At 44.2% G+C, this 25378-nt stretch overlaps 1 protein-coding gene across 2 annotated transcripts in view; it reads right to left on the reverse strand.

The window, feature by feature from the left end:
• The window catches only part of LOC309551308 (cytochrome P450 2K1-like), an 88989-nt gene that overhangs the window by 42483 nt on the left and 21128 nt on the right, over nt 1–25378 (reverse strand). For both annotated transcript variants that reach the window (XM_082251842.1, XM_082251841.1), the window contains exon 3: nt 1538–1687. In XM_082251842.1, coding sequence (XP_082107968.1) covers nt 1538–1687 — 150 coding nt within the window. The remainder of the gene's footprint in view (nt 1–1537; nt 1688–25378) is intronic.

The raw sequence follows: 25378 nt of genomic DNA on the forward strand, positions 1-25378 counted from the left end.
TACTGATGAGTCTCCAGACGGAGTGTGTCAAGCATACACAGACACCATAGTCTCTAGGCCTGGTGTATATTCTCCATGTATTTACATGTGAACGGAGCCTTAGAAAAAGCTTTGATTGAACATACACTGTATTTTTTCAGCTAATTACTCAGACTTTTTCAATATCAACTGATCTTTTTATGGGTATATTAGTCTTAGTGCAAATTTGTATTAATGGTAGAATTCTGACCGCCGTCACCCAGGGCTGTCCGAATACCCAGTGATTGTAGCCGATTGGCCGCAGTCACTGTTCTACCAACAATTTCCTCCTGACTTCTTATATTTTTAAATCAAAGATTGTAAAGCCTAGCAGTACCGGCAGGGTAACCCACAGTTGGAGTTTCAGACAAAACTCCACCAGTGTATTGCCAGCTTAAAAATCAATTGTAACCTCTTCACTCCCTGACGATACTGTGGCTTTGTATTCATATGCACATGGATTTTCTAGGCCTAATTTGCCTTAAAGCGTAACTCTACTTTCATTGAGAAAAAACTTTCCCCTGTGGATGATCTATGTACATTACAAGGATTTAAACAAACTTTGTTGCAGATTCCTATCTTTTGTTATTCTGAAGAAATCACTGTTTATTCCTCTGTGCTAAATGAGTCTAATGGGAGTTGTTTCATAATTATCAATCAGCTGTGCACTAATGAGGGAAGCTGATGGGCCTGCATCCCTTTAGACGTGTTCCTACTTGCAGTATCTCACCAAAAATGACATTTTTTTGTACCTGAAATCTGACTTGTATCTTAGTGCAGACTTCTGGAAAAATCAGTAAGACAATCACACAAGCAGGAAATTATGTTTCTGAGGGGCATTCTGTACACATTCTTTGTACAGAACACCTCCAGGTTGCCATATTGCATGCATTTTTAGAAAATTACAGCGGCTGCAAATAGAAAAGGAAAGGTTTTTTTTTTTTAATACCATACAATTACAATATGACTTGTGTCGCAATTGTATACGCTATATTATTTTTTCGTTATTTGCTATTTTTTTCTCCCACGAAAGTGGGAGTTACCCTTTAAGAGATTTCCTAATGGGGTCCTCTCCCACCCCCAGGCCCCATAGCTGCTATAGCTATAGTTCAGCCACTGCCTGTATCTGATAAAGCCACTTTAAGAAAACTACGGAAAGCTTAATAAATGTTTTATGAAACTTCTTTGTACACAGTGCAAATATGTATGCTGAAGTTCATGTGACCTTGATTGGCTGATTTGCTCATGTGGAATAATTTTCCCTTTAAGAATGTGTTTAACAGTAGCATCAAGGTGTGAAGTCCTACCAAAAATAAATCCATTCTAATGATATCTATTCATGTGGACCTTCATTTTACTTACCTGCTGATACATTTTTCAAATCAGAAAGATCAAAACAAAATTTGATTGGGTGTGACCAGCTTGACATGAGAAATAAATTTACTGGGGAAAACATTCAATGAACAATGAAACACAGGAATCTAGTACTGTAGCAACAAAAACCAAACCCATTCCTGACCTCTGTAGGCTTTGAACACCTTTACCAGACATTTGCATTCTTCAGTGATCTTATCTTCTATCATTTTGCTCCCCATCCCGAAATCTCGCAGAGCAGAAAAAGTGAATCGTTTCATGGCTTTCCAGATGTCACCATTAGAAAGCAAAAGACCTGAAGAAAAAAGAAACATGCAGTCTTATAGCTGGATATACTTGTATAATGTCTTCCTTTGCTTTGACGGCTGGAAAGTTCATTGGATGCAAACACCTCTGTGTTTCTTCATGTGGTGGGGCCAGAATCATCTTGGGAAGTGGTTATATATTTTTTATTATAATGAAAATGTAAGTTGTCCTCTGTGTCCATCCATGTGTCGGTCCAGGCTGATGTATGCAAAACCTCCTTTCAATAGAGGTAATAACAAGACCCCCAGCAGCTAAGGGCAGCTCTCATAGCCACTGTAAATAAGCTTTCAAAAATGTAGTCTACCCAGAACTGATTTATTTAAAAAGGACAGATGTGATAGTATTTTTAAGGGACTCTGTCACTCTTTTTATACATACATTTTAATGGTACCCCTGCCAAGAGAAGTGTTAATACTTCACCCTTGGCTGATCTTTGTTGTCTTCCCAAGCTCTGTTAGTTGAGAAATTCCTGCTGACCTCTGTGGTTCCTTCCTTCATCCTTGTGTCACTCTTATTCTCTGAACTGACACAATTCAATGGAAGGATCACTACATATCACGTATCCAACACACCCTGAGGTGCATCAGAAGCTAAACAATCTTCCATTGGAAGCCCCAGTGGAGCTCAGGAAACTAGCAAAGATCAAAAAGAGGGGTAAGTAGAAATACTTCTCCTGACATAGATGCCTTTGATTAAATTTAATCTATAAAAAAGTGATAGGGTCACTTTAATAAACTAACAAAAGGGCATTTTCCATAGGCCTACCTGTACAAGGACTTATACAAATACTTGTAACAAATGTCTATCTTGCAGATATCGTATAAAGCATGGGTGTCCAACCTTTTGGCTCCTCTGGGCCACATTGAGTGTAGAGAAATTTTCTCGGGCCGCATATAAAATATATACTATAGTTAAGGTATATAAGTAACAAAACGCTGCTGCCCCCCCCCCCCCAGCACTAATTTAACACAATTAGTGGATGATCCCCTCAGAGGCAGCCTCAGTCTACAGTTAGTTGGGCCATGCCCGCGACTTGACTTCTTTCCTCCCAAGCAAAGAAAATAAATAAAAAATTGTCAGGGGCAGTGGGCCGCATTGCCTGCAGTTCCGGGCCGCATGCGGCCCCCGGGCAGCAGGTTGGACATGCCTGATATAAAGGGACCACTGGCAATCTACCACATCCTACCATCATAATCCAAGCAGAAAAAGAAAAAAACTATGAACTTTACTGGTACACATGGGATGACACTTACAAGTCATAAAACTTTGCATTTATCTTTGTTTTAAAAAACCTATTTGAAAGAAAGTTGTTTGAGTGTGGTTCACCAATATTCCCCAACAATGTCTAATAAAAAATTACAGTATATGTACAATTTACATAACTTACTATATTGTTTTAGATCCATGAGGTCGACGCGTTTCTCATATATAGCTTCTACAGGCCCATTGTGGGATCCAGTGAGAGAAGGGAATCTAACTAAATAGACAGCTCTTATCTACCACAGCACATACATTTTTTGTTTGTTATTCATAACATATTACTCATATGTCTCCACCTACCAATATGAAACAGTGGTATTGGGACAAATAGAGGAAGCGACCAGGAGCGGAACACACTCCCAGGACGGACACTGGGACAAGGAGCTCAAACCAGATCCCCCACATCTAAAGCTGACAATCCCCTATAGGGATGTACCACTATATACCTGTAGATGTAAAAAAAATACATTATTGTACCTGATGGTAACATCGAGGATGTTAATTATCTATTACTCAAAGGAGACTTACAAGTGGCCAGATCCAAGATATATTCAATTTATGAGGCAAAAAGTATTCAGGAGATTACCAAAGGTAATCAGTGGTGGTAATCAGTGGTACCAGTGAGCAATCTACATAAATACAGATGTAGCACCCTCCTAGATAGGTGCTAGGAAGAAGCATATGGGTGGCCCTGTCTGCATATCAGGAGGGCCTGATCATTTGGTTAGGCTGTCATGTGCTTCCAAGGGTGTCTGTTGAGTCTGGGGAGTCTCCCCACTGGGTCTAATGAGGGCTCTTATTGGACAGTGGAGGAAACCTGACCAATAGCACACCAGGGCTTGTATCCATCTCAGAGGGCAGAATCTGCTGCAAAGCATCCTGGGATAGGGTATAAGTCTGAGGGGAGCACATGACGCAGTTTCTTTGGCGGGAAGCAGAGTCCCAGGAGGAGGGTGACGGCTGTCTCTCCTCCTGTCAGCGCAAGTGAAAGTGTCCTGGGTGGTCGGCCTGGAGGATGGAGGTTGAGCTGAGCTGCAGAGGAAGGATCCAGAGTGCTGTTGTAACGCTCTTGCGTTTTTTGTTAGTGAATGGATTTGCAGCTGCAGAATTATTACACTCAGTAGTCATGTAGAGATGTGTTGAACAAACATATCCAACTCTCAGGACTCATCACCGTGCACAGCCTGCTTTATGCAAATATACATACACTCAATATGATGTTCCTGGAGTGATAGGATGTATATGATAGTATAGAGGTGAGAGACAGGCGTTAGAAATGGTGAGCACTCAGTAGTAATATTCAGGAGAGTGGTAGGTGATGATAGGTAGTATGCAGATAGGTTTAGCAATCATGCATAGTAACAGGTGGTAGGGGACAGCAGATGAAGTATACAAGAGAGAGTAACCTAGTGCAATGATGTAGATGATGGTAGGCTCAAGAGCTAGCAATCTATGAAGTTATGCAGATGATAGAAATAGTGCTTACAGTCCTTTAGTATGCAGAGGTAGGTATTGTAAGTTAGTTAGGAAGAAATCCCCTGTGGGGTACTTATCACTAGTTGGGTTAGTAGTAGCAAGGTCCAGTAGCAAGAGAGTGATCCGGTAGCAAGATACGGGATCGGTAGCGAGGTTCCGGTTTTGTTCAGGCAAAGGAATAGCTAGAAGCTCCGGCAGCATAGGACAAGACTGGTCAAGCATGCGGTTTGAATGAGCAATGAGTGAGAGAAAACCGGCGATTGAAATAGCCGCTCATAGCGGCGCTCGGCGATGATGTCATCGTTCTTAAAGGTGTATGCGTTCCACCTAGTTAGCAAGGTGGGACGCAATATTAAGGTAGAAATGGGAAATAAGGGTACCAAGGGTACCAGAATCTTACAGTACCCCCCCCTTAAGGCCGGCTCCGGAAGGCCTATAGCGCTGGTTTTTCCGGGTATTTCGAGTGAAATGTTCGTATAAGCCTAGGTGCGTGAACATCAGCAGTATCCAACCAGGTGTCGTCTTGGGGTCCATAGTTCTTCCATCTTATGAGATATTGGAGTCTTCCTCTGTGGATACGAGAATCCAAATCCTTGATCTCATATTCTTCTCCGCCTTCAACTTGTACTGGAGGTGGAGGCAAGATGGTAGGCCTTATTCCTTGGTTAGGAACATGTGGTTTTAGTAGCGACACATGAAAGATGGGATGTATTTTGAGATCTGCCGGTAAGGTGAGTTGCACTGCAGCTTTTCCAATGAGTTTCTTAATTGGGAAGGGTCCCAGAAATAAAGGTCCAAGTTTTTTACTAGGGATCTTTAATCTCAAATTTTTTGTAGATAGCCAAACAAGATCCCCAATAGCATATTGAGGAGAGGGTTTTCTACGTAGGTTGTAGTACCTTTTTTGTTGACTATGGGCATGTGACATGGTGGTGTTGAGTAAACCCAGAGAGTCCTTTATTTGGGTGAGATAATCAGAGGCCACTGGGTTACTTGATGGAAGGATGCGTGGTGGAAGAAGAGTGGGATGAAACCCATAGTTCAAGTAGAATGGACTTTGCTTAGTAGTACTGTGGTTTGCGTTGTTATAAGCGAATTCCGCCAGCGGGAGGAGGTCCACCCAATCGTCCTGTAGGTATGAGGTATAGCAACGTAGATATTGCTCAATGCACTGGTTGACTCTTTCTGTCTGTCCGTTGGTCTGAGGGTGGTAAGGAGAAGTAAGTTTTCGCTCTATTCGTAGTATCTGACATAGAGCTTGCCAAAACTTGGAGATGAACTGTGAACCACGGTCAGACAGAAGGGTCTTTGGAATACCATGTAACTTAAAGACATGTTTCACTAGCAATTCCGCTGTTTGCTTGGATGAAGGTAATCTTCGAATAGAAATGAAATGTGCCATCTTGGTCAGATGGTCCACTGACACTAGAATGGTGTTAAATCCTTTGGAAGGTGGTAGTTCTACTATAAAGTCTAAGGACACAACTTCCCATGGAACCTGGGGTATTGGTAGACTACAAAGTAGACCAGATGGTTTTGTAGTGTCAATTTTGGACCTTGCACAGATGTCACAAGAAGAAACTAATTTTTGTACGGTCGTCTTCATGTCAGGCCACCAAAACTGCCTAGTAAGTAAATTGAATGTTTTAGTCATACCCATATGTCCTGCCATAGGCACATCATGCGACAATTCCAAAATCTTGGTACGCATAGTAGGGGGTATGTAAAGTTTGTCGTTGTAATAGAGGAAGCCTTCTGCATCAGCACTTAGTTGTGGTGGAGGTGAATCCAGTCCTATGCTGTGCAAAATCTCTTCCTTCAGGGAACGAACAACACCGACAATACGTTCATAGGGTATTATAGGAATTGAAGGTATTTCGGCGTAGTTATCCTCGGTTAATCGTGACAGCACATCCGCCTTTTTATTTTTGTCTGCAGGAGTGTAGGTCACCAAAAAGTTGAATCTTAAAAAGAATAAGGACCATCGTACCTGCCGGTGGGAAAGAGTCTTGTTAGTCTGAAGGTATTGAAGATTTTTATGATCTGTGTATATGAGAACTGGTAATCGAGTACCCTCAAGTAGGTGTCGCCAATTCTCCAATGCCAATTTTATGACAAGCAACTCTTTTTCACCCACTGGGTAATTCACCTCGGGGCTGCTTAGTGATTTTGAGAAAAAAGCAACTGGGTGAAGTGGTGAAGTATTTGTTGGTCGTTGGGAGAGAACTGCTCCTACTGCCATATTTGACGCATCTACCTCCAGGATGTATTGAAGGGATGGGTCTGGATGGCGTAGTATGGGAGCAGAAGTAAAGCTTGATTTCAACAAGCGGAAAGCTCCATTTGCTTCTTCTGACCATTTGAATGTTTTTTTTTATACTTGTGAGTTGTGTGAGAGGTCTCAGAATAGCAGAGAAGTTCTTCATGAACTTCCTATAGAAGTTAGAAAATCCGAGGAATCTTTGTAATGCTTTACGAGTTGTTGGCACAGGCCATTCTAGAATACAGGATATCTTGCTCATATCCATTTTGATTCCATTTTTAGATATGATGTATCCTAGGAATAGTACTTCTTCTTTATGAAATAAACATTTTTTTAATTTTACGTATAAGTTGTGTGCATGTAGTCTGGACAACACGAGTCTTACATGTTTTATGTGTTCAGATAAAGATTGAAAATAAATAAGTATATCGTCCAGATATACTACAACACAAACATCAAGTAAGTCTCTGAAGATGTCATTTAAGAATCGTTGAAAGGCTGCGGGAGCATTACACAACCCGAATGGCATCACAAGGTACTCGAACAATCCGTATCTGGTTCTGAATGCTGTCTTCCATTCATCCCCGTCACGGATTCGGATTAGGTTGTATGCCCCTTTTAGGTCCAATTTCGAAAAGTAGGTAGCCCCGCGCACCTGTTCAATAAGTTCAGGAATGAGGGGTAAGGGATAGCGATCCTTTATTGTAATGGTATTTAATTGCCTGTAATCAATAATAGGCCTGAGACTTGAATCCTTATTGCGGACAAAGAAGAGTCCTGCAGCAGTAGAGGAAGTAAAAGGTCTGATAAACCCTTTCGCCAAATTCTCATCCAAGTATTCCTTGAGATGAGAGAGTTCATCCTGTGAAAGAGGATAAACATGACCGAAAGGCAACTTGCTATTAGGGAGTAGATCGATACAACAATCATAGTCCCTATGGGGTGGCAACACTTGAGCATTTTTCTCAAGGAAGACTTCCGACAAATCCTGGTAACATAGTGGTATAATCTCATCTGTCACCACAGACAGGATCTTTCCATATGATGAGAGATTACACGTGGTTTCGCAATAGTGAGAAGAGAAGGTTAGAGTTCTTGTTTTCCAATCAATGATTGGTTGATGTATGTGTAACCAGGGAAGTCCCAAAATAATGGGAAAATGTGGTGAGGTTAGTACATCAAAAGTGGTAGTCTCCATATGAGACTCATTGGCAGTGACAAGAAGTGCTTGTGTCTGTTTGGTGATTGGACCAGAGGATAACGGAATACCGTTAATGAAACTAAGAGAGACAGGTTTGAGTTTTGAAATAATAGGTATTTTATTTAAGGTAGCAAAACAAGTATCGATAGAGTTCCCACAAGATCCTGTGTCGATCATAGCCTTGGTGGTGATCCTAGTTTGGTCCCACTGTAATGTCAAATGAATAAAAAGATAAGGATTAGAAAAGGAAGTCGTTAGTCCCCCTAGCAAGACATTTGAACACTCACCCTCTTTTTTTGCGGACAAGGGGACAGCCGCTTAACAAATGATCCGGGGAGGCGCAGTACATGCAGAGATGTTCGGATCTTCTCCTGGCACGTTCGGTAAAGGATAAAGGTGGACGTATCATTCCTACCTCCATAGTAGTAGGGTCAACAGCCGACATCCGAGAAGGACTGGACAATGGCAATCCCATCTTCTCAGCCTTTCTTTCTCGCAGTCGTCTGTCAATATTGATACTGGTCTGTATCAGGGTATCCAAGGTGTCAGGTAAATCCGCTCGGGCGAGCTCGTCTTTAACGGCTTCTGATAGGCCGAGTCTGAACTGAGTTCTTAGAGATGTATCATTCCACCCTGAATCAAGGGTCCATCTCTTGAACTCTGCCACAAAGTCTTCAACAGGTCTCCTTCCTTGTTTTAAAGCCCTCAATTGGGTATCAGCAGTACTCTGCCTATTGGGGTCTTCATATAAACTAGCGAGTTGCGCTAGGAATAAAGGATAAGAATTGAGAAGTGGATCATCTTTCTCAAAGAGAGAGTCTGCCCAGGCACGGGGATCACCCGTCAGATAGGAAATAGTGGTACAGACTTTAATTTGGTCAGTAGGGTAGGTACGAGGTTTTAACAAGAAAAGCAATTGACATGCGTTTTTAAATTCACTAAATTTTTTCCGATCACCTGTAAACACTAGAGGAGGGTTTATCTTAGGCTCACGGGGCTGAGCAGCAGAGAGCTGTGCAAGACGGCCAACCTGCTGTCTCAAAGCCTGATTTTCGTTTTTTACCTCTGTAAGAGCAAGTATCAATGCATCTACTTGTTGTTTTAATTGCATTACTTGAGTGGGTAATTCTGCTGAATCCATTTTTAATGGCTCGTTCAATCTGTAACGCTCTTGCGTTTTTTGTTAGTGAATGGATTTGCAGCTGCAGAATTATTACACTCAGTAGTCATGTAGAGATGTGTTGAACAAACATATCCAACTCTCAGGACTCATCACCGTGCACAGCCTGCTTTATGCAAATATACATACACTCAATATGATGTTCCTGGAGTGATAGGATGTATATGATAGTATAGAGGTGAGAGACAGGCGTTAGAAATGGTGAGCACTCAGTAGTAATATTCAGGAGAGTGGTAGGTGATGATAGGTAGTATGCAGATAGGTTTAGCAATCATGTATAGTAACAGGTGGTAGGGGACAGCAGATGAAGTATACAAGAGAGAGTAACCTAATGCAATGATGTAGATGATGGTAGGCTCAAGAGCTAGCAATCTATGAAGTTATGCAGATGATAGAAATAGTGCTTACATAGTAACAGTCCTTTAGTATGCAGAGGTAGGTAGTGTAAGTTAGTTAGGAAGAAATCCCCTGTGGGGTACTTATCACTAGTTGGGTTAGTAGTAGCAAGGTCCAGTAGCAAGAGAGTGATCCGGTAGCGAGATACGGGATCGTAGCGAGGTTCCGGTTTTGTTCAGGCAAAGGTATAGCTAGAAGCTCCGGCAGCATAGGACAAGACTGGTCAAGCATGCGGTTTGAACGAGCAATGAGTGAGAGAGAACCGGCGATTGAAATAGCCGCTCATAGCGGCGCTCGGCGATGATGTCATCGTTCTTAAAGGTGTATGCGTTCCACCTAGTTAGCAAGGTGGGACGCAATATTAAGGTAGAAATGGGAAAAAAGGGTACCAAGGGTACCAGAATCTTACAGCTGTGGACCGAGTGGAGCTGCTGGGCAGAAGTTTCGGGGAAAAACAGTATTGTGAGTACTTGAGACTGCCCAGGGATCTGCCTAGAAGAGGGGACCACTCCAGAAGGTCAAGGGGATCCAGGAGCCAGCTAACCCGTGGAGAAGGTTTAGAGAAAGGGGGTGCCAGTGTTTAAGCCCTGAAGATAAGTGAGAGGAAGACGGTGCCAGTGTGGGCCCTGAAGTGTTTAGCAGTGCAGCACAGCAGCAGCACAAGTAGCTACCTCAGCAAGGAGTGCTTATGGGAGCTATAAAAGGACTTCTCTATGTGAGAAAGCAGTCCAAGGTCAGTTTGGAGTTAACAGGCAGCAAGCCAGAGTTAACCACTGTCAACCGGCGTTGACCGGCATCTAGCCAGCATCAAGTCAGCGCCAAGAAGCGTTTTCAGTTGTCCCTAGCAAATTGTGCATAGTTGAACCAAAGGAGTATCCCACTCATTCCCTTCTCCCATCCAAGTTCTCAATAAATACAAAAAAAAAACCAAAGATACTGGACTGGTCATTGTCTCAGCGCTCACATTTGGAGAAACATGCACAGTGTTACTTTTGTTGCACCCGGTGGCCCAGGGGGACCGATATCCAGCAAAACGACTGGGAATCCTGCTACACAAACATATAGTTGTGTTCAAAAGTTTACATACCCTGACAGAAAAATCTTTTAAATCGCTTATTTAAGAATAGTTATCATATGAAGCCATTTATTATCACATAGTTTTGTGGCTCCTTTTTAAATAATAATGACAGCAGAAATCACCCAAATGGCCCTGATCAAAAGTTTCCATACTGTGGAATGTTTAGCCTCGCTACAGACGCACAAAAGGTTAAAATTTAATTTCCCACATCTGTGGCTTTTTAAATTACAATCAGTATCTCTGTATTAGCCCACATTTACATTGGTCCAATTTGACATGCGATTTGACAAGTCAAATCGCATGTCAAATTGGAGCCAATTGCCGGCTCCAATTGCAATGGCACCGACTTTGTGGTGCTGCACCGATTCACAAAAGTAGTTTCTGCACTACTGTCAAAATACCTGTGTAACAAGGTAATGGAACTTTATAAGGATGGAAAAGGATATACAACTATATCCAAAGTCCTGAATATTGGAATGAAATAATCCAGCACTGTCTTCTACCATATGATTAATTAATATACCTAGAACAATTCATTATGAAAACAAATGTCTAAAAAATCCAAATTCTTGGAGTGCCACATCTAACTATTGTGCCAACAATAAGTCCTTAGAGGTGTGATCCTCTGCCAATACTATTTAGCAATATCTATGCAAATGCTCCACGTACATAAAGTATACAATTATACATACAGATGTTTAAAAAAAATTGAATACATAAAGTGCCAAATATAACTTTTATGTCAGTAGTAAGTCCTTTAACCACTTACCCACTGGGCACTTATACCCCCTTCCTAACCAGACCAATTTTCAGCTTTCAGTGCTCTCACATTTTGAATGACAATTACTCAGTTATGCAACACTGTCCCCATATGAAATTTTCATCCTTTTTTTTTTTTTACACAAACAGAGCTTTCTTTTGGTGGTATTTAATCATAATTGGGTTTTTTATTTTTTGCGCTATAAATGAAAAAAGACCGAAAATTTTGTAAAAAAAATGCATTTTTCTTCGTTTTGGTTTTAAATTTTGCAAATTTAGTCATTTTTCTTCATAAATTTTGACTAAAATTTATACTGCTACATATCTTTAGTAAAAATAACCCAAATAAGTATACATTTTTTGGTCTTTGTGAAGGTTACAGAGTCTACAAGCTAAGGTGCCAATCATTGAAAATTGATCATACCTAAAGTACTGACGGCCTATCTCATTTCTTGAGACCCTAACAATTCAGGACAGTACAAATACCCCCCAAATTACCCCTTTTTGGAAAGTAGACATTCCAAGGTATTTAGTAAGAGGCATGGTGAGTTGTTTGAAGTTGTAATTTTTTCCCACAATTCTTTGGAAAATTAATATTTTATTTTTTTAATTATTTTTCACAAAATGGTCATATTACTAAGTTTTTTCTTACACACTGTATAGGCATACTTGCAACTACACCCCAAAATACATTCTGCTACTCCTCCTGAGTATGGCGATACCACATGTGTGACACTTTTCCACAGCCTGACCACATACAGAGGCCCAACATCCAAGGAGCACCGTCAGCAAGGAGTATTATCTCCAAGGGTTAGAAAGGCTGGATTCATCTCTTTTTCATGGATAGTGTAGGACCCACTGATAATGGGGTACTTTGACGCAGTGGTGGGCTTGAGCACTATATGGCCATATGGTGGGACCAAATCCCCATTTTTATTTATGGATTGTCTTCAAATTTGGTAATTTCTTTTGCATGTGTGCGCTATTCTTTTTTAATATACATGTCTTTTGGTTCATAGCTGCACCAGCTTTAGAAATACATGGGTATGCTCCCCCACATTTTTTGCTTGTTTATTTAGTAAGAGGCATGGTGAGTTTTTTGAAGTTGTAATTTTTTCCCACAATTCTTTGGAAAATGAAGATTTTTTTTTTTAATTATTTTTCACAAAATGGTCATATTACTAAGTTATTTCTTACACACTGTATAGGCATACTTGCAACTACACCCCAAAATACATTCTGCTACTCCTCCTGAGTATGGCGATACCACATGTGTGACACTTTTCCACAGCCTGACCACATACAGAGGCCCAACATCCAAGGAGCACCGTCAGGTGTTCTAGAAGCAAAAATTGCACATATAATTTTCTGACGACCTATCACACTTTTGAAAGTCCTGGAGCACCTGGACAATGGAATTACCCACAAAATTACCCCATTTTGGAAATAAAACACCCCAACACATGATCTAGGAGGCATAATGAGTCTTTTGAACACGTCATTTTTTTCCACAAGTTTTTGGAAAATGTGGAAAGAAAACCAAAACGCATTTTTTTTTTACACAAAGTTGTCCATTTATTAGACATTTCTAACACATAGCATGTACATAGCAAAAATGACACCCCAAAATACATTCTGCCACTCCTCCTGAGTATGGCGATACCACATGTGTGACACTTTTCCACAGCCTGGCCACATACAGAGGCCCAACATGCAGGGAGCACCGTCATTTCCTGACTTCCCATTACAATTTTGTGAGACACTGTAGGGCACTAATAAGCATTGTAGTGACACTGATGTGGCATGGATGTGGCCCGGATGAGCACTGACGTGGCATGGATGTGGCACTGATGAGCACTGACGTGGAATGGATGTGGCACTGATGAGCACTGATGTGGCATGGATGTTGCACTGATGAGCACTGATGTGGCATGGATGAGCACTGACGTGGCATGGATGTGGCACTGATGAGCACTGATGTGGGATGGATGTGGCACTGATGAGCACCGATGTGGCATGGATTAGCCCTGGCGTGGCATTGATGTGGCACAGATGAGTACTGACGTGACATGGATGAGGCACAGATGAGCACCCTGACGTGGCATGGATGTGACACAGATGAGCAGTGACATGGCATGGATGTGGCATTGATGTGGCGCGGATGAGCACTGATGTGGCATGGATGTGGCACGGATGAGCACTGATGTGGCATTGATGTGGCACGGATGAGCACTAACGTGGCATGGATGTGGCACGGATGAGCACTGACATGGCATGGATGTGGCACGGATGAGCACTGGCGTGGCATTGATGTGGCACGGATGAGCACTGACGTGGCATGGATGAGCACTGATTTGGCATTGATGTGGCACGGATGAGCACTGAAGTGGCATGGGTGTGGCACGGATGAGCACTGACGAGGCATGGATGTGGCATGGATGAGCACTGATGTGGCATTGATGTGGCATGGATGAGCACTGACATGGCATGGATGAGCACTGACGTGACACGGATGAGCAGTGAAGTGGCATGCATGTGGCATGGATGAGCACTGACATGGCATGGATGTGGCATTGATGTGGCGCGGATGAGCACTGATGTGGCATGGATGTGGCACGGATGAGCACTGATGTGGCATTGATGTGGCACGGATGAGCACTAACGTGGCATGGATGTGGCACGGATGAGCACTGACGTGGCATGGATGTGGCACGGATGAGCACTGGCGTGGCATTGATGTGGCACGGATGAGCACTGACGTGGCATGGATGAGCACTGATTTGGCATTGATGTGGCACGGATGAGCACTGAAGTGGCATGGGTGTGGCACGGATGAGCACTGACGAGGCATGGATGTGGCATGGATGAGCACTGATGTGGCATTGATGTGGCATGGATGAGCACTGACATGGCATGGATGAGCACTGACGTGACACGGATGAGCAGTGAAGTGGCATGCATGTGGCATGGATGAGCACTGACATGGCATGGATGTGGCACAGATGAGCACTGACGTGACTTTGATGTGGCACGGATGTGCACTGATGTGGCATGGATGTGCATTGATGTGGCATGGATGAGCACTGACATGGCATGGATGAGCACTGACGTGGCATTGATGTGGCACGGATGAGCACTGAGGTGGCATGGATGTGGCACGAATGAGCACTGAAGTGGCATGGATGAGCACAGATGTGGGATGGATGAGCATGGATGTGGCATGGATGAGCACGGATGTGGCATGGATGAGCATGGATGTGGTATGGATGAGCACTGAGGTGGCATGAGAGGGCACAGATGTGGGATGGATGAGCATGGATGTGGCATGGATGAGCACTGAGACAGCATGGGCAGGCACAGATGTCGCACATATGAGGCACGGATGAGGCATGGATAAGCACGGATGAGGCATGGATGAGCATGGATGTGGCATGGATGAGCACTGAGGTGGCATGGGTGGGCATGGATGTTGCATTGATGAGCACTGAGGTGGCATGGGTGGGCACGGATGTGACACGAATGAGGCACGGATAATGCATGGATGAGGCACGGATGATGCATGGATGGGGCACGGCTGAGGCACTGATAGGGCACGAATGAGGCACTGATGGGGCACTAATGGGGCACAGTTGGGGCAGAGGAGGCGTGCAGCTGCAGTTTCTCTCCTCTCCTCGCAAGCTGTACCGATTGCTGTGTACAGCATCCGAGGAGAGGAGAGAAATGAACCGGACATGCGCCGATTTGTTGTGACGTGAACGCTCCGTCATTGGACAGAGCGATCACGTGGTAAAGGACCGCTCTCATTGGCCCTTTACCATGATCCGTGATGCGTCGGGTCCCCGGGACCCGGCGAGCACGGACACTCCCGTGTGCGTGCCCCAGGGGGCGCGCGGGAGCGCGATTCAGAGACGTCGTCTCAGAACTATACAACCACTTTGCGGCCGTATTTTTACAATGGCCGGTCGGAAAATGGTTAAAGTGCAATCTGTGCATCATAGTTACATAGTTACATAGTTACATAGTTAGTAAGGTTGAAAAAAGACATCAGTCCATCCAGTTCAACCTATGATGCGTGTGTGTGTTTGCTTTTAACCGTACATTGTATACCCCTGTATGTTGTGGTCTTTAAGGTGTCCATCTAATAGTTTTTTGAAACTATCGATGCTCCCTGCTGATACGACTGCTTGTGGAAGAGAATTCCACATCCTTACTGCTCTTACAGTGAAGAACCCCTTACGCACTTTAAGGTTAAACCGCCTTTCCTCTAGTTTTAGTGAGTTGCAACGTGTCTTATTGTATCTCCTTTCTCTGAATAGTTTGTTCCTTATGCTCGGGTCACCAGTACAGTATTTGTACATTGATATCATATCCCCCCTCAATCGTCTTTTCTCGAGAAAAGGTTCAGTGCTTGTAGTCTTTCCTCATAGCTGATGTCCTCCATTCCCCTAATTATTTTTGTTGCCCTTCTCTGGACTTTCTCCAATTCCAGCACATCCTTCCTGAGGACCGGTGCCCAGAACTGGACAGCATACTCCAGATGTGGCCGGACCAGAGTCTTGTAGAGTGGGAGAATAATCTCTTTATTTCTGGAGTGAATCCCCTTTTTTATACATCCCAGTATTCTGTTGGCTTTGCTTGCGGCGGCTTGGCATTGCATGCCACTGCCAAGCTTGTTGTCTACCAGTATCCCCAAGTCCTTTTCCATCCTAGACTCACCCAGAGGTTCCCCCCCTAGTGAGTAGCTTGCTTTCTGGTTTCTGGCCCCCAAGTGCATTACTTTACATTTATCAACATTAAACCTCATCTGCCATGTAGTTGCCCACCCCGTTATTTTGTTCAGGTCTGCTTGCAAGGTTTCCACATCCTGCATAGAAGATATTGGCAAGCCTAATTTAGTATCATCTGCAAATACTGAGATTTTACTCGATATCCCCTCCTCTAGATCATTTATGAACAAATTAAACAGGATTGGTCCCAGGACAGAACCCTGGGGGACCCCACTTTCCACACCCGCCCAATCCGAGTACTCCCCATTAATCACCACCCTCTGTACTCTCCCCTGGAGCCAGTTCTCTATCCAGGTACTCACCTTATGGTCCATACCTACCTTCCTTAGTTTGTACAGTAATCGTTTGTGGGGAATGGTGTCAAAGGCCTTTGCAAAGTCCAGATACACCACATCCACAGGCTTACCTTTATCTAGGTGGCTGCTCACTTCATCGTAGAAGGTTAATAGATTGGTTTGGCAAGAACGATTTTTCATGAATCCATGCTGATTACTACTTATAATACCGTTTTTATTACTAAAGTCTTGTATGTGGTCCCTTAACATCCCCTCCAAAATTTTGCAGACTACAGATGTTAGGCTGACCGGCCTATAGTTACCCGGGATATATCTCGGCCCCTTCTTAAATATTGGTACCACGTTGGCTTTTTTCCAATCAGCTGGCACCATACCCGTCTGTAAACTATCCTTAAAGATCAAGAATAATGGTCTGGCAATCACCTGGCTGAGCTCATTAAGAACCCTCGGGTGCAAGCCATCCGGTCCCGGGGATTTATTTATGTTAAGTTTCTCTAGTTTAGCTCTAAGTCTATCTTCTGTTAACCATGGCGGCACTTCCTGAGGTGTATTATTTAGTTCGGCCTTACAAGCTGGGTTCGTGTAGCCCCCCGATTCTTTTGTGTAGACTGAAGAGAAGAAATGATTTAACACTTCCGCCTTTTCTCTGTCCTCAGTGGCCATATTTCCTTTATCATCTTTTATGGGGCCAATGTGTTCTGGCCTCGCTTTCTTACTGTTTATATACTTAAAGAACTTCTTGGGGTTCTTTTTACTCTCCTCCGCTATATGTCTCTCGTGTTCTATTTAAGCCGCCCTGATTTCATCTTTACATTTCTTATTACACTCTTTGTAATGCTTAAATGCTGCCAATGACCCCTCAGTCATGTATTTTTTGAAGGCCTTTTCTTTAGCACTAATATGCATTTTTATGTTGGAGTTTAGCCACCCAGGGTTTAGTTTTGCTCTTTTAAATTTATTTCCCTTTGGAATGCACTGGCCAATCCCCCTGTTTAGTATGCTCTTGAAGCACTCCCATTTTTCCTCTGTGTTCTTTGTTCCCAGGGTTCTATCCCAATTGATATTTTCTAGCAGCAAGCGCAGTTTAGGGAAATTAGCTCTTTTGAAATTCAGTGTCCTTATATTACCCCTCTGCTTCCTATTACTGTAATTAATACTGAAACTTATTGACCTATGGTCACTGTTTCCTAAGTTGTCCCGTATTTCTATATCCGTGATCAGGTCTGTATCGTTGGTAATCAGTAGGTCAAGTACCGCATTGTTTCTTGTCGGTGCATTCACCATCTGACCCATAAAATTGTCCTGCAAAACATTTAGGAACTGCCTAGCCTTGGCTGAGTGTGCGGTTCCTTCTGCCCAGTCTATATCTGGATAATTAAAGTCCCCCATTATAATGACATTTCCCATCCTTGCTGCCAATCCTATCTGTAAAAGGAGGGCCGCCTCACCCTCCTCCCTCTGGTTGGGGGGCCTATAGCATACGCCCAATATTACCTTCCCCGCCGTGCCATCCCTTTGAAGCTCTACCCATAGGGATTCTGCCTCATCCATAGCTCCATTATTAATATCATCCCTCATATTTACCTGTATGCTGTTCTTAATATACAGACATACCCCTCCCCCTTTTTTACCCTCTCTATCTCTGCGATAAAGGGAATACCCCTGAATGGTCGCCATCCAATCATGAGAGCTGTCAAACCAAGTCTCAGTTATCCCCACAAAATCTAAGTCCTCCTCAAACATCAGCAGCTCCAGCTCTCCCATCTTGTTGGCCAGGCTTCTGGCATTGGTATACAAACCTCTTAATTTTGATCGGTTACATTTATCCTCATTTGATGTTTTTAGGCTGCTCTCTTGATTTTTCCCCATACCCACCCTGGGTATAGGAGCTCCGAACACCCTACCGCTAATGCCCCCATTTCTGCCCTCTGAAACTTGCTTTCCACTGGCTAATTCTACATCTGTACCCTCCCCCCCATTCCCTAGTTTAAAAGCCCCTCATCGATTTCCTTGTGCCAATAAAGTGCAGTATTAAATCACGAAGGTGCTGTGCTCCCCTTCCCCTTTTGCCCCCACTCACCAACTCCCAGTGAAAATAGGGCCTGTAGGAAAATCCCTTAGATGTCTCCGCTGGATGGTTCCTCAGCTTTCTCCTACATTTCCACAGGGAGGAAGTTTTTTTCTTGTACGCTTACTATGGGAGGAAAATTAGAAGATCTCCAAACCGTTTTTTGTATAAAAAAAAAACTTGTATTAAGTAAAATTTACACTAACATATATCCTCCTTGGTTAAAAGCATGTACTAGGAACTACTATTCCCTGTCTGTCTTATGCATTTAGCTCCCCCTCCCCCGAAAGTGTCATCATAGGCCCTTACTCAGGGTGGAGCGAAATGCATAAGCCAGATGGGGACCTCCAGTGACATGATATTCTAGGTTTGGAACGCAAACCGCGGCTAGTGTGTTCCTAGTACATGCATTTAACCAAGGATGATATATGTGAGTGTAACTTTTACTTAATAAACGTTTTTTATACAAAAAAAATGGCATTACGCTATGGAGACCTTCTAATTCTCCTCCCATGGTAAACGTACAAGAGAAAAACTTCCTCCCTGTGGAAACGTTGGCGAAAGCTGAGGAACCATCCAGCAGAGACATCTAAGGATTTTTCCTGCTGGCGCTAGTCTCACTGAGAGTTGGTGAGTGGGGGCACAAGAGGAAGGGGAGCACAGCACCTTCGTGATTTAACCACTTGCCTACTGTGCACTTAAACACCCTTCCCATCCAGGCCAATTTTCAGCTTTCAGCGCACGCACACTTTGAATGATAATTGCGCGGTCATGCTACACTGTACCCATATGAAATTTTTATCATTTTTTCCACACAAATAGAGCTTTCTTTTGGTGGTATGTAATCACCTCTGGGTTTTTTATTTTTTACAAAAAAAAAGAAAAAAGACAGAAATTTTTGAAAAAAAAAAAAGTTTTTCTTATTTTCTGCGAGTAAATTTTGAAAATAAATTTTTCTCCCTCCCTGATGTGCGCTGATGAGGCGGCACTGATGGGCACTGATAGGCTGCACTGATGGGCACTGATGAGGTGGCACTTATGGGCACTGATGAGGTGGCACTTATGGGCACTGATGAGGTGGCACTAATATGCCGCACTGATGAGCACTGATAGGCGGCATTGATAGGCGGCACTGATAGGCGGCACTGATAGGCAGCACTGATGAGCACTGATAGGCGGCACTGCTGGGCACTGAGAGGTGGCACTGAGAGGTGGCACTGCTGGGCACTGAGAGGCGGCACTGACGGGCGGCACTGATGGGCACTGATAGGCGGCACTGATGGGCACTGGCGGATGGCACTGATGGACACTGACGGGTGGCACTGATGAGCACTGATGGGCGGCACTGATGAGCACTGATGGGCAGTGCCATCAGTGCCCACACACAGTGCCCATAGTGCTGCCAGTCAGTGCTCATCAGTCCCTAGATGAGCAGGCACTGATGGGCACTGACTGGCAGCACTATGGGCACTGATTGTGGGCATTGATGGGGGCACTGATGGCGGGCACTGTGGGCACTGATGGGGGGGCAATGTGTGTGTTTTTTTTACCTTTAGTAATCAGGGCACTGGTGATCAGTGCCCTGATTACATTTCTCTGTGTCCCCAGCGGCTGTCGGCTCCCCCTCCTTCCTCACACTGCAGTGTCTGTGTGAGGAAGGAGCGCCGGCAATGAGAGATGATCTCATATGTTTACATATGAGATCATCTCTCATTGGACGGCTTGATCACGTGGTGAATGGCCGCTGTGATTGGCCATTCACCACGATATGTGATCGGCCGTGTCCAAGTCCGCGCTGCAGCCGTATATAGGCTGTAGCGCGGATGGGAGGGAGTTAATACTGCACTTTATTGGCATAAGGAGCTTGATGCACGGATTGCACTTTCAAGGACTTATTACTGGTACAAAAGTTATGTATGGCTTTTTGCATATTAAATTTTTTTTAGACATCTGTATGTATAATTGTATACTTTATATACATGGAGCAATTGCATAGATATTGCTAAATAGTATTGGCAGAGGATCACACCTCTAAGGACTTATTGTTGGCACAATAGTTACATGTGGCACTCTGTGAATTAGAATTTTTTAGACATTTGTTTTCATAATGAACTGTTCTAGGTATATGAAATATTCATATGATAGAAGACAACGCTGAGGATCCATTAGTGAAGTCTACTCGTGGTGCTCAGGTGCAGCTCAGCTTGTCTGAAATGTTTCACACTGGTCCAAAATCAGGCCTGCAGAACTGAATGGAAGGGAGACACTGGAAAGGATCTAATTCTGCCTACAGTGAGTACAGATCTGTGTCATGGGGCCTGTCCTGTGAGGGCCATCGGCTTCTGCTAGAAGAATCCATGGAGAGTGTAAGCCAAGGGGATGCTAGAGGGTATCCTGAAGATAATGTAGTTGCATCAAGCCTACTGCTATAGAGAGCAAAATGACTTAATTCTTTCATACAAGTGGCAGTACGGTTAAAGCAGCGTGTCTGCTTTCACAAATAACTCGGTGAGGCCAAGTGTGAATTGTCCTCACTCCTCATGTACTGTGAACAGTTCAAGTTGGAGTATCCCACTATTCCCTTCTCCCATCCAAGTTCCACAATAAATATAAAACCAAATGCTCTGGAATGTTTATTGAGTAACGAGCAAATGCGAGTAAGGATGGATGTGTGAAATGTCCCTTAGTGACTGGTTGCAGGTAATCAGATTGAGACCCAAGAAGTCATCACACAGCAAGCCCTACGGGGATAGTGCTACATATGTTATGAATGAGAAACAAATAAATGTATGTATTGTGGTAGATAATAAGCTATTTTAAATTTAGTTAGGTTAATTTCTCCCATATCTTGCAGAATAGAAAAGCAAGTTTTTGAGGATCCTTAGCTGCCTTATTCGGCAATAACTTTATTACTTAGGATTGTGTAAAAATGCTGTGATATGGTATACGTAACAGGCTTCAGCCTACCTCATATATTATCCCAACGGAGGAATATATAATCATAAATAGGAAAGGGAGGATAAATGGCACTGCCTAGTACCAAGAGAATTGTGAGCCAGTAGGGAAGATTAAGTGAGTCTGACAAGTATCAATTATCCAAGAGTTGTGTTGAAAAAAGTGCTATAGTGCAGAAAAGGTTGTGTATAAATATGTATAGAAAAACAACAGTGTCAATAACAGTGTTATTAAAAAGCTAAATATGCAAAATAAAATAGGGGAAAAAAACATGAATTAAGTGACAAGTTCAAACAAAGTGACATCTGTGCAAAAAGTCCAACAAAGTGAGTCCGTAGAGAATTATTAATCAAATGCCAAAAAGTTAATAAATCTTCAAAGGGGATTTGTGACTGTGAAGACACACATGCTCCCCCTCTTTCCCAGGACCGCACTCACCAGAGACGAACCCCTACAGGGGTAACGAGCATCAATCACAGTTAGAGATGGCTCTTGTGTATATGCTCAGGGTTGGAGACCCTAAGTGCACGGACCACAAATGCCAATATACTTGAAAGTCCGTCTCAGTGACCACAGATATGTAGAGATGAAAAAAACTTCATAGCGTGATTCCATAAATATGAATAGTTTATTTAAATGGTAAAAATATACTCACAAACAAGCAGTAAAAACGAGCTGTAAACCAGACGATGTTTCCGGATTGAAGTGCGTTCCACGGACTGGAAATTGTGCAGAGCGGAAGTGACATAGTGACGCTCTACACGTTTCGTCGGTATGACATCATCAGGAGCAGTGCCAGCTACGTCAATTCCGCATTATACAGTATCTCACAAAAGTGAGTACACCCCTGATATTTTTGTAAATTTTTTATTATATCTTTTCATGTGACAACACTGAAGAAATGACACTTTGCTACAATGTAAAGTAGTGAGTGTACAGCTTGTATAACAGTGTAAATTTGCTGTCCCCTCAAAATAACTCAACACACAGCTATTAATGTCTAAACCGCTGGCATGGATGAGCACTGACGTGGCATGGATGTGGCACGGATGAGCACTGGCGTGGCATTGATGTGGCACGGATGAGCACTGACGTGGCATGGATGAGCACTGATTTGGCATTGATGTGGCACGGATGAGCACTGAAGTGGCATGGGTGTGGCACGGATGAGCACTGACGAGGCATGGATGTGGCATGGATGAGCACTGATGTGGCATTGATGTGGCACGGATGTGGCACTGACGTGGCATTGATGTGGCACGGATGAGCACTGATGTGGCATGGATGAGCACTGACATGGCATGGATGAGCACTGACGTGACACGGATGAGCACTGAAGGGGCATGCATGTGGCACGGATGAGCACTGACATGGCATGGATGTGGCACAGATGAGCACTGACGTGGCTTTGATGTGGCACGGATGTGCACTGATGTGGCATGGATGAGCACTGACATGGCATGGATGAGCACTGACGTGGCATTGATGTGGCACGGATGACCACTGACGTGGCACGGATGAGCACTGAGGTGGCATGGATGTGGCACGAATGAGCACTGAAGTGGCATGGATGAGCACAGATGTGGGATGGATGAGCATGGATGTGGCATGAATGAGCACGGATGTGGCATGGATGAGCATGGATGTGGCATGGATGAGCATTGAGGTGGCATGAGGGGGCACAGATGTGGGATGGATGAGCATGGAATGTGGCATGGATGAGCACTGAGACAGCATGGGCAGGCACAGATGTCGCACATATGAGGCACGGATGAGGCATGGATAAGCACGGATGAGGCATGGATGAGCATGGATGTGGCATGGATGAGCACTGAGGTGGCATGGGTGGGCATGGATGTTGCATTGATGAGCACTGAGGTGGCATGGGTGGGCACGGATGTGACACGGATGAGGCATGGATAATGCATGGATGAGGCACGGATGATGCATGGATGGGGCACTGCTGAGGCACTGATAGGGCACGAATGAGGCACTGATGGGGCACTAATGGGGCACAGTTGGGGCAGAGGAGGCGTGCAGCTGCAGTTTCTCTCCTCTCCTCGCAAGCTGTACCGATTGCTGTGTACAGCGTCCGAGGAGAGGAGAGAAATGAACCGGACATGCGCCGATTTGTTGTGACGTGATCGCTCCGTCATTGGACGGAGCGATCACGTGGTAAAGGACCGCTCTCATTGGCCCTTTACCACGATCCGTGATGCGTCGGGTCCCCGGGACCCGGCGAGCACGGACACTCCCGTGTGCGCGCCCCAGGGGGCGCGCGGGAGCGCGATTAGGAGACGCCGTCTCAGAACTATACAACCACTTTGCGGCCGTATTTTTACAACGGCCGGTCGGAAAATGGTTAAAGTGCAATCCGTGCATCGATTTCCTTGTGCCAATAAAGTGCAGTATTAAATCACGAAGGTGCTGTGCTCCCCTTCCCCTTTTGCCCCCACTCACCAACTCTCAGTGAGAATAGGGCCTGTAGGAAAAATCCTTAGATGTCTCCGCTGGATGGTTCCTCAGCTTTCTCCTACATTTCCACAGGGAGGAAGTTTTTTTCTTGTACGCTTACTATGGGAGGAAAATTAGAAGATCTCCAAACCGTTTTTTGTATAAAAAAAAAAACATGTATTAAGTAAAATTTACACTCACATATATCCTCCTTGGTTAAAAGCATGTACTAGGAACAGACTAGTCCCTGTCTGTCTTATGCATTTAGCTCCCCCTCCCCGAAAGTGTCATCATAGGCCCAGGGTGGAGCGAAATGCATAAGCCAGATGGGGACCTCCAGTGACATGATATTCTAGGTTTGGAACGCAAACCGCGGCTAGTGTGTTCCTAGTACATGCTTTTAACCAAGGATGATATATGTGAGTGTAACTTTTACTTAATAAACGTTTTTTATACAAAAAAAATGGCATTACGCTATGGAGACCTTCTAATTCTCCTCCCATGGTAAACGTACAAGAGAAAAACTTCCTCCCTGTGGAAACGTTGGCGAAAGCTGAGGAACCATCCAGCAGAGACATCTAAGGATTTTTCCTGCTGGCACTAGTCTCACTGAGAGTTGGTGAGTGGGAGCACAAGAGGAAGGGGAGCACAGCACCTTCGTGATTTAACCACTTGCCTACTGTGCACTTAAACACCCTTCCCATCCAGGCCAATTTTCAGCTTTCAGCGCTCGCACACTTTGAATGACAATTGCGCGGTCATGCTACACTGTACCCATATGAAATTTTTATCATTTTTTTCACACAAATAGAGCTTTCTTTTGGTGGTATGTAATCACCTCTGGGTTTTTTATTTTTTACAAAAAAAAAGAAAAAAGACAGAAATTTTTGAAAAAAAAAAAAAGTTTTTCTTATTTTCTGGGAGTAAATTTTGAAAATAAATTTTTCTCCCTCCCTGATGTGCGCTGATGAGGCGGCACTGATGGGCACTGATAGGCAGCACTGATGGGCACTGATGAGGTGGCACTTATGGGCACTGATGAGGTGGCACTTATGGGCACTGATGAGGTGGCACTAATATGCCGCACTGATGAGCACTGATAGGCGGCGTTGATAGGCGGCACTGATGAGCACTGATAGGAGGCACTGATGGGCACTGAGAGGTGGCACTGAGAGGTGGCACTGCTGGGCACTGAGAGGCAGCACTGATGGGCGGCACTGATGGGCACTGATAGGCGGCACTGATGGGCACTGGCGGATGGCACTGATGGACACTGACGGGTGGCACTGATGAGCACTGATGGGTGGCACTGATGAGCACTGATGGGCAGTGCCATCAGTGCCCACACTCAGTGCCCATAGTGCTGCCAGTCAGTGCTCATCAGTGCCTAGATGAGCAGGCACTGATGGGCACTGACTGGCAGCACTATGGGCACTGATTGTGGGCATTGATGGGGGCACTGATGGCGGGCACTGTGGGCACCGATGGGGGGGCAATGTGTGTGGTT

The sequence above is a fragment of the Pelophylax lessonae genome (genome assembly GCF_965119305.1).
Source record: "Pelophylax lessonae genome assembly, chromosome: 3".
NCBI lineage: Eukaryota > Metazoa > Chordata > Amphibia > Anura > Ranidae > Pelophylax > Pelophylax lessonae.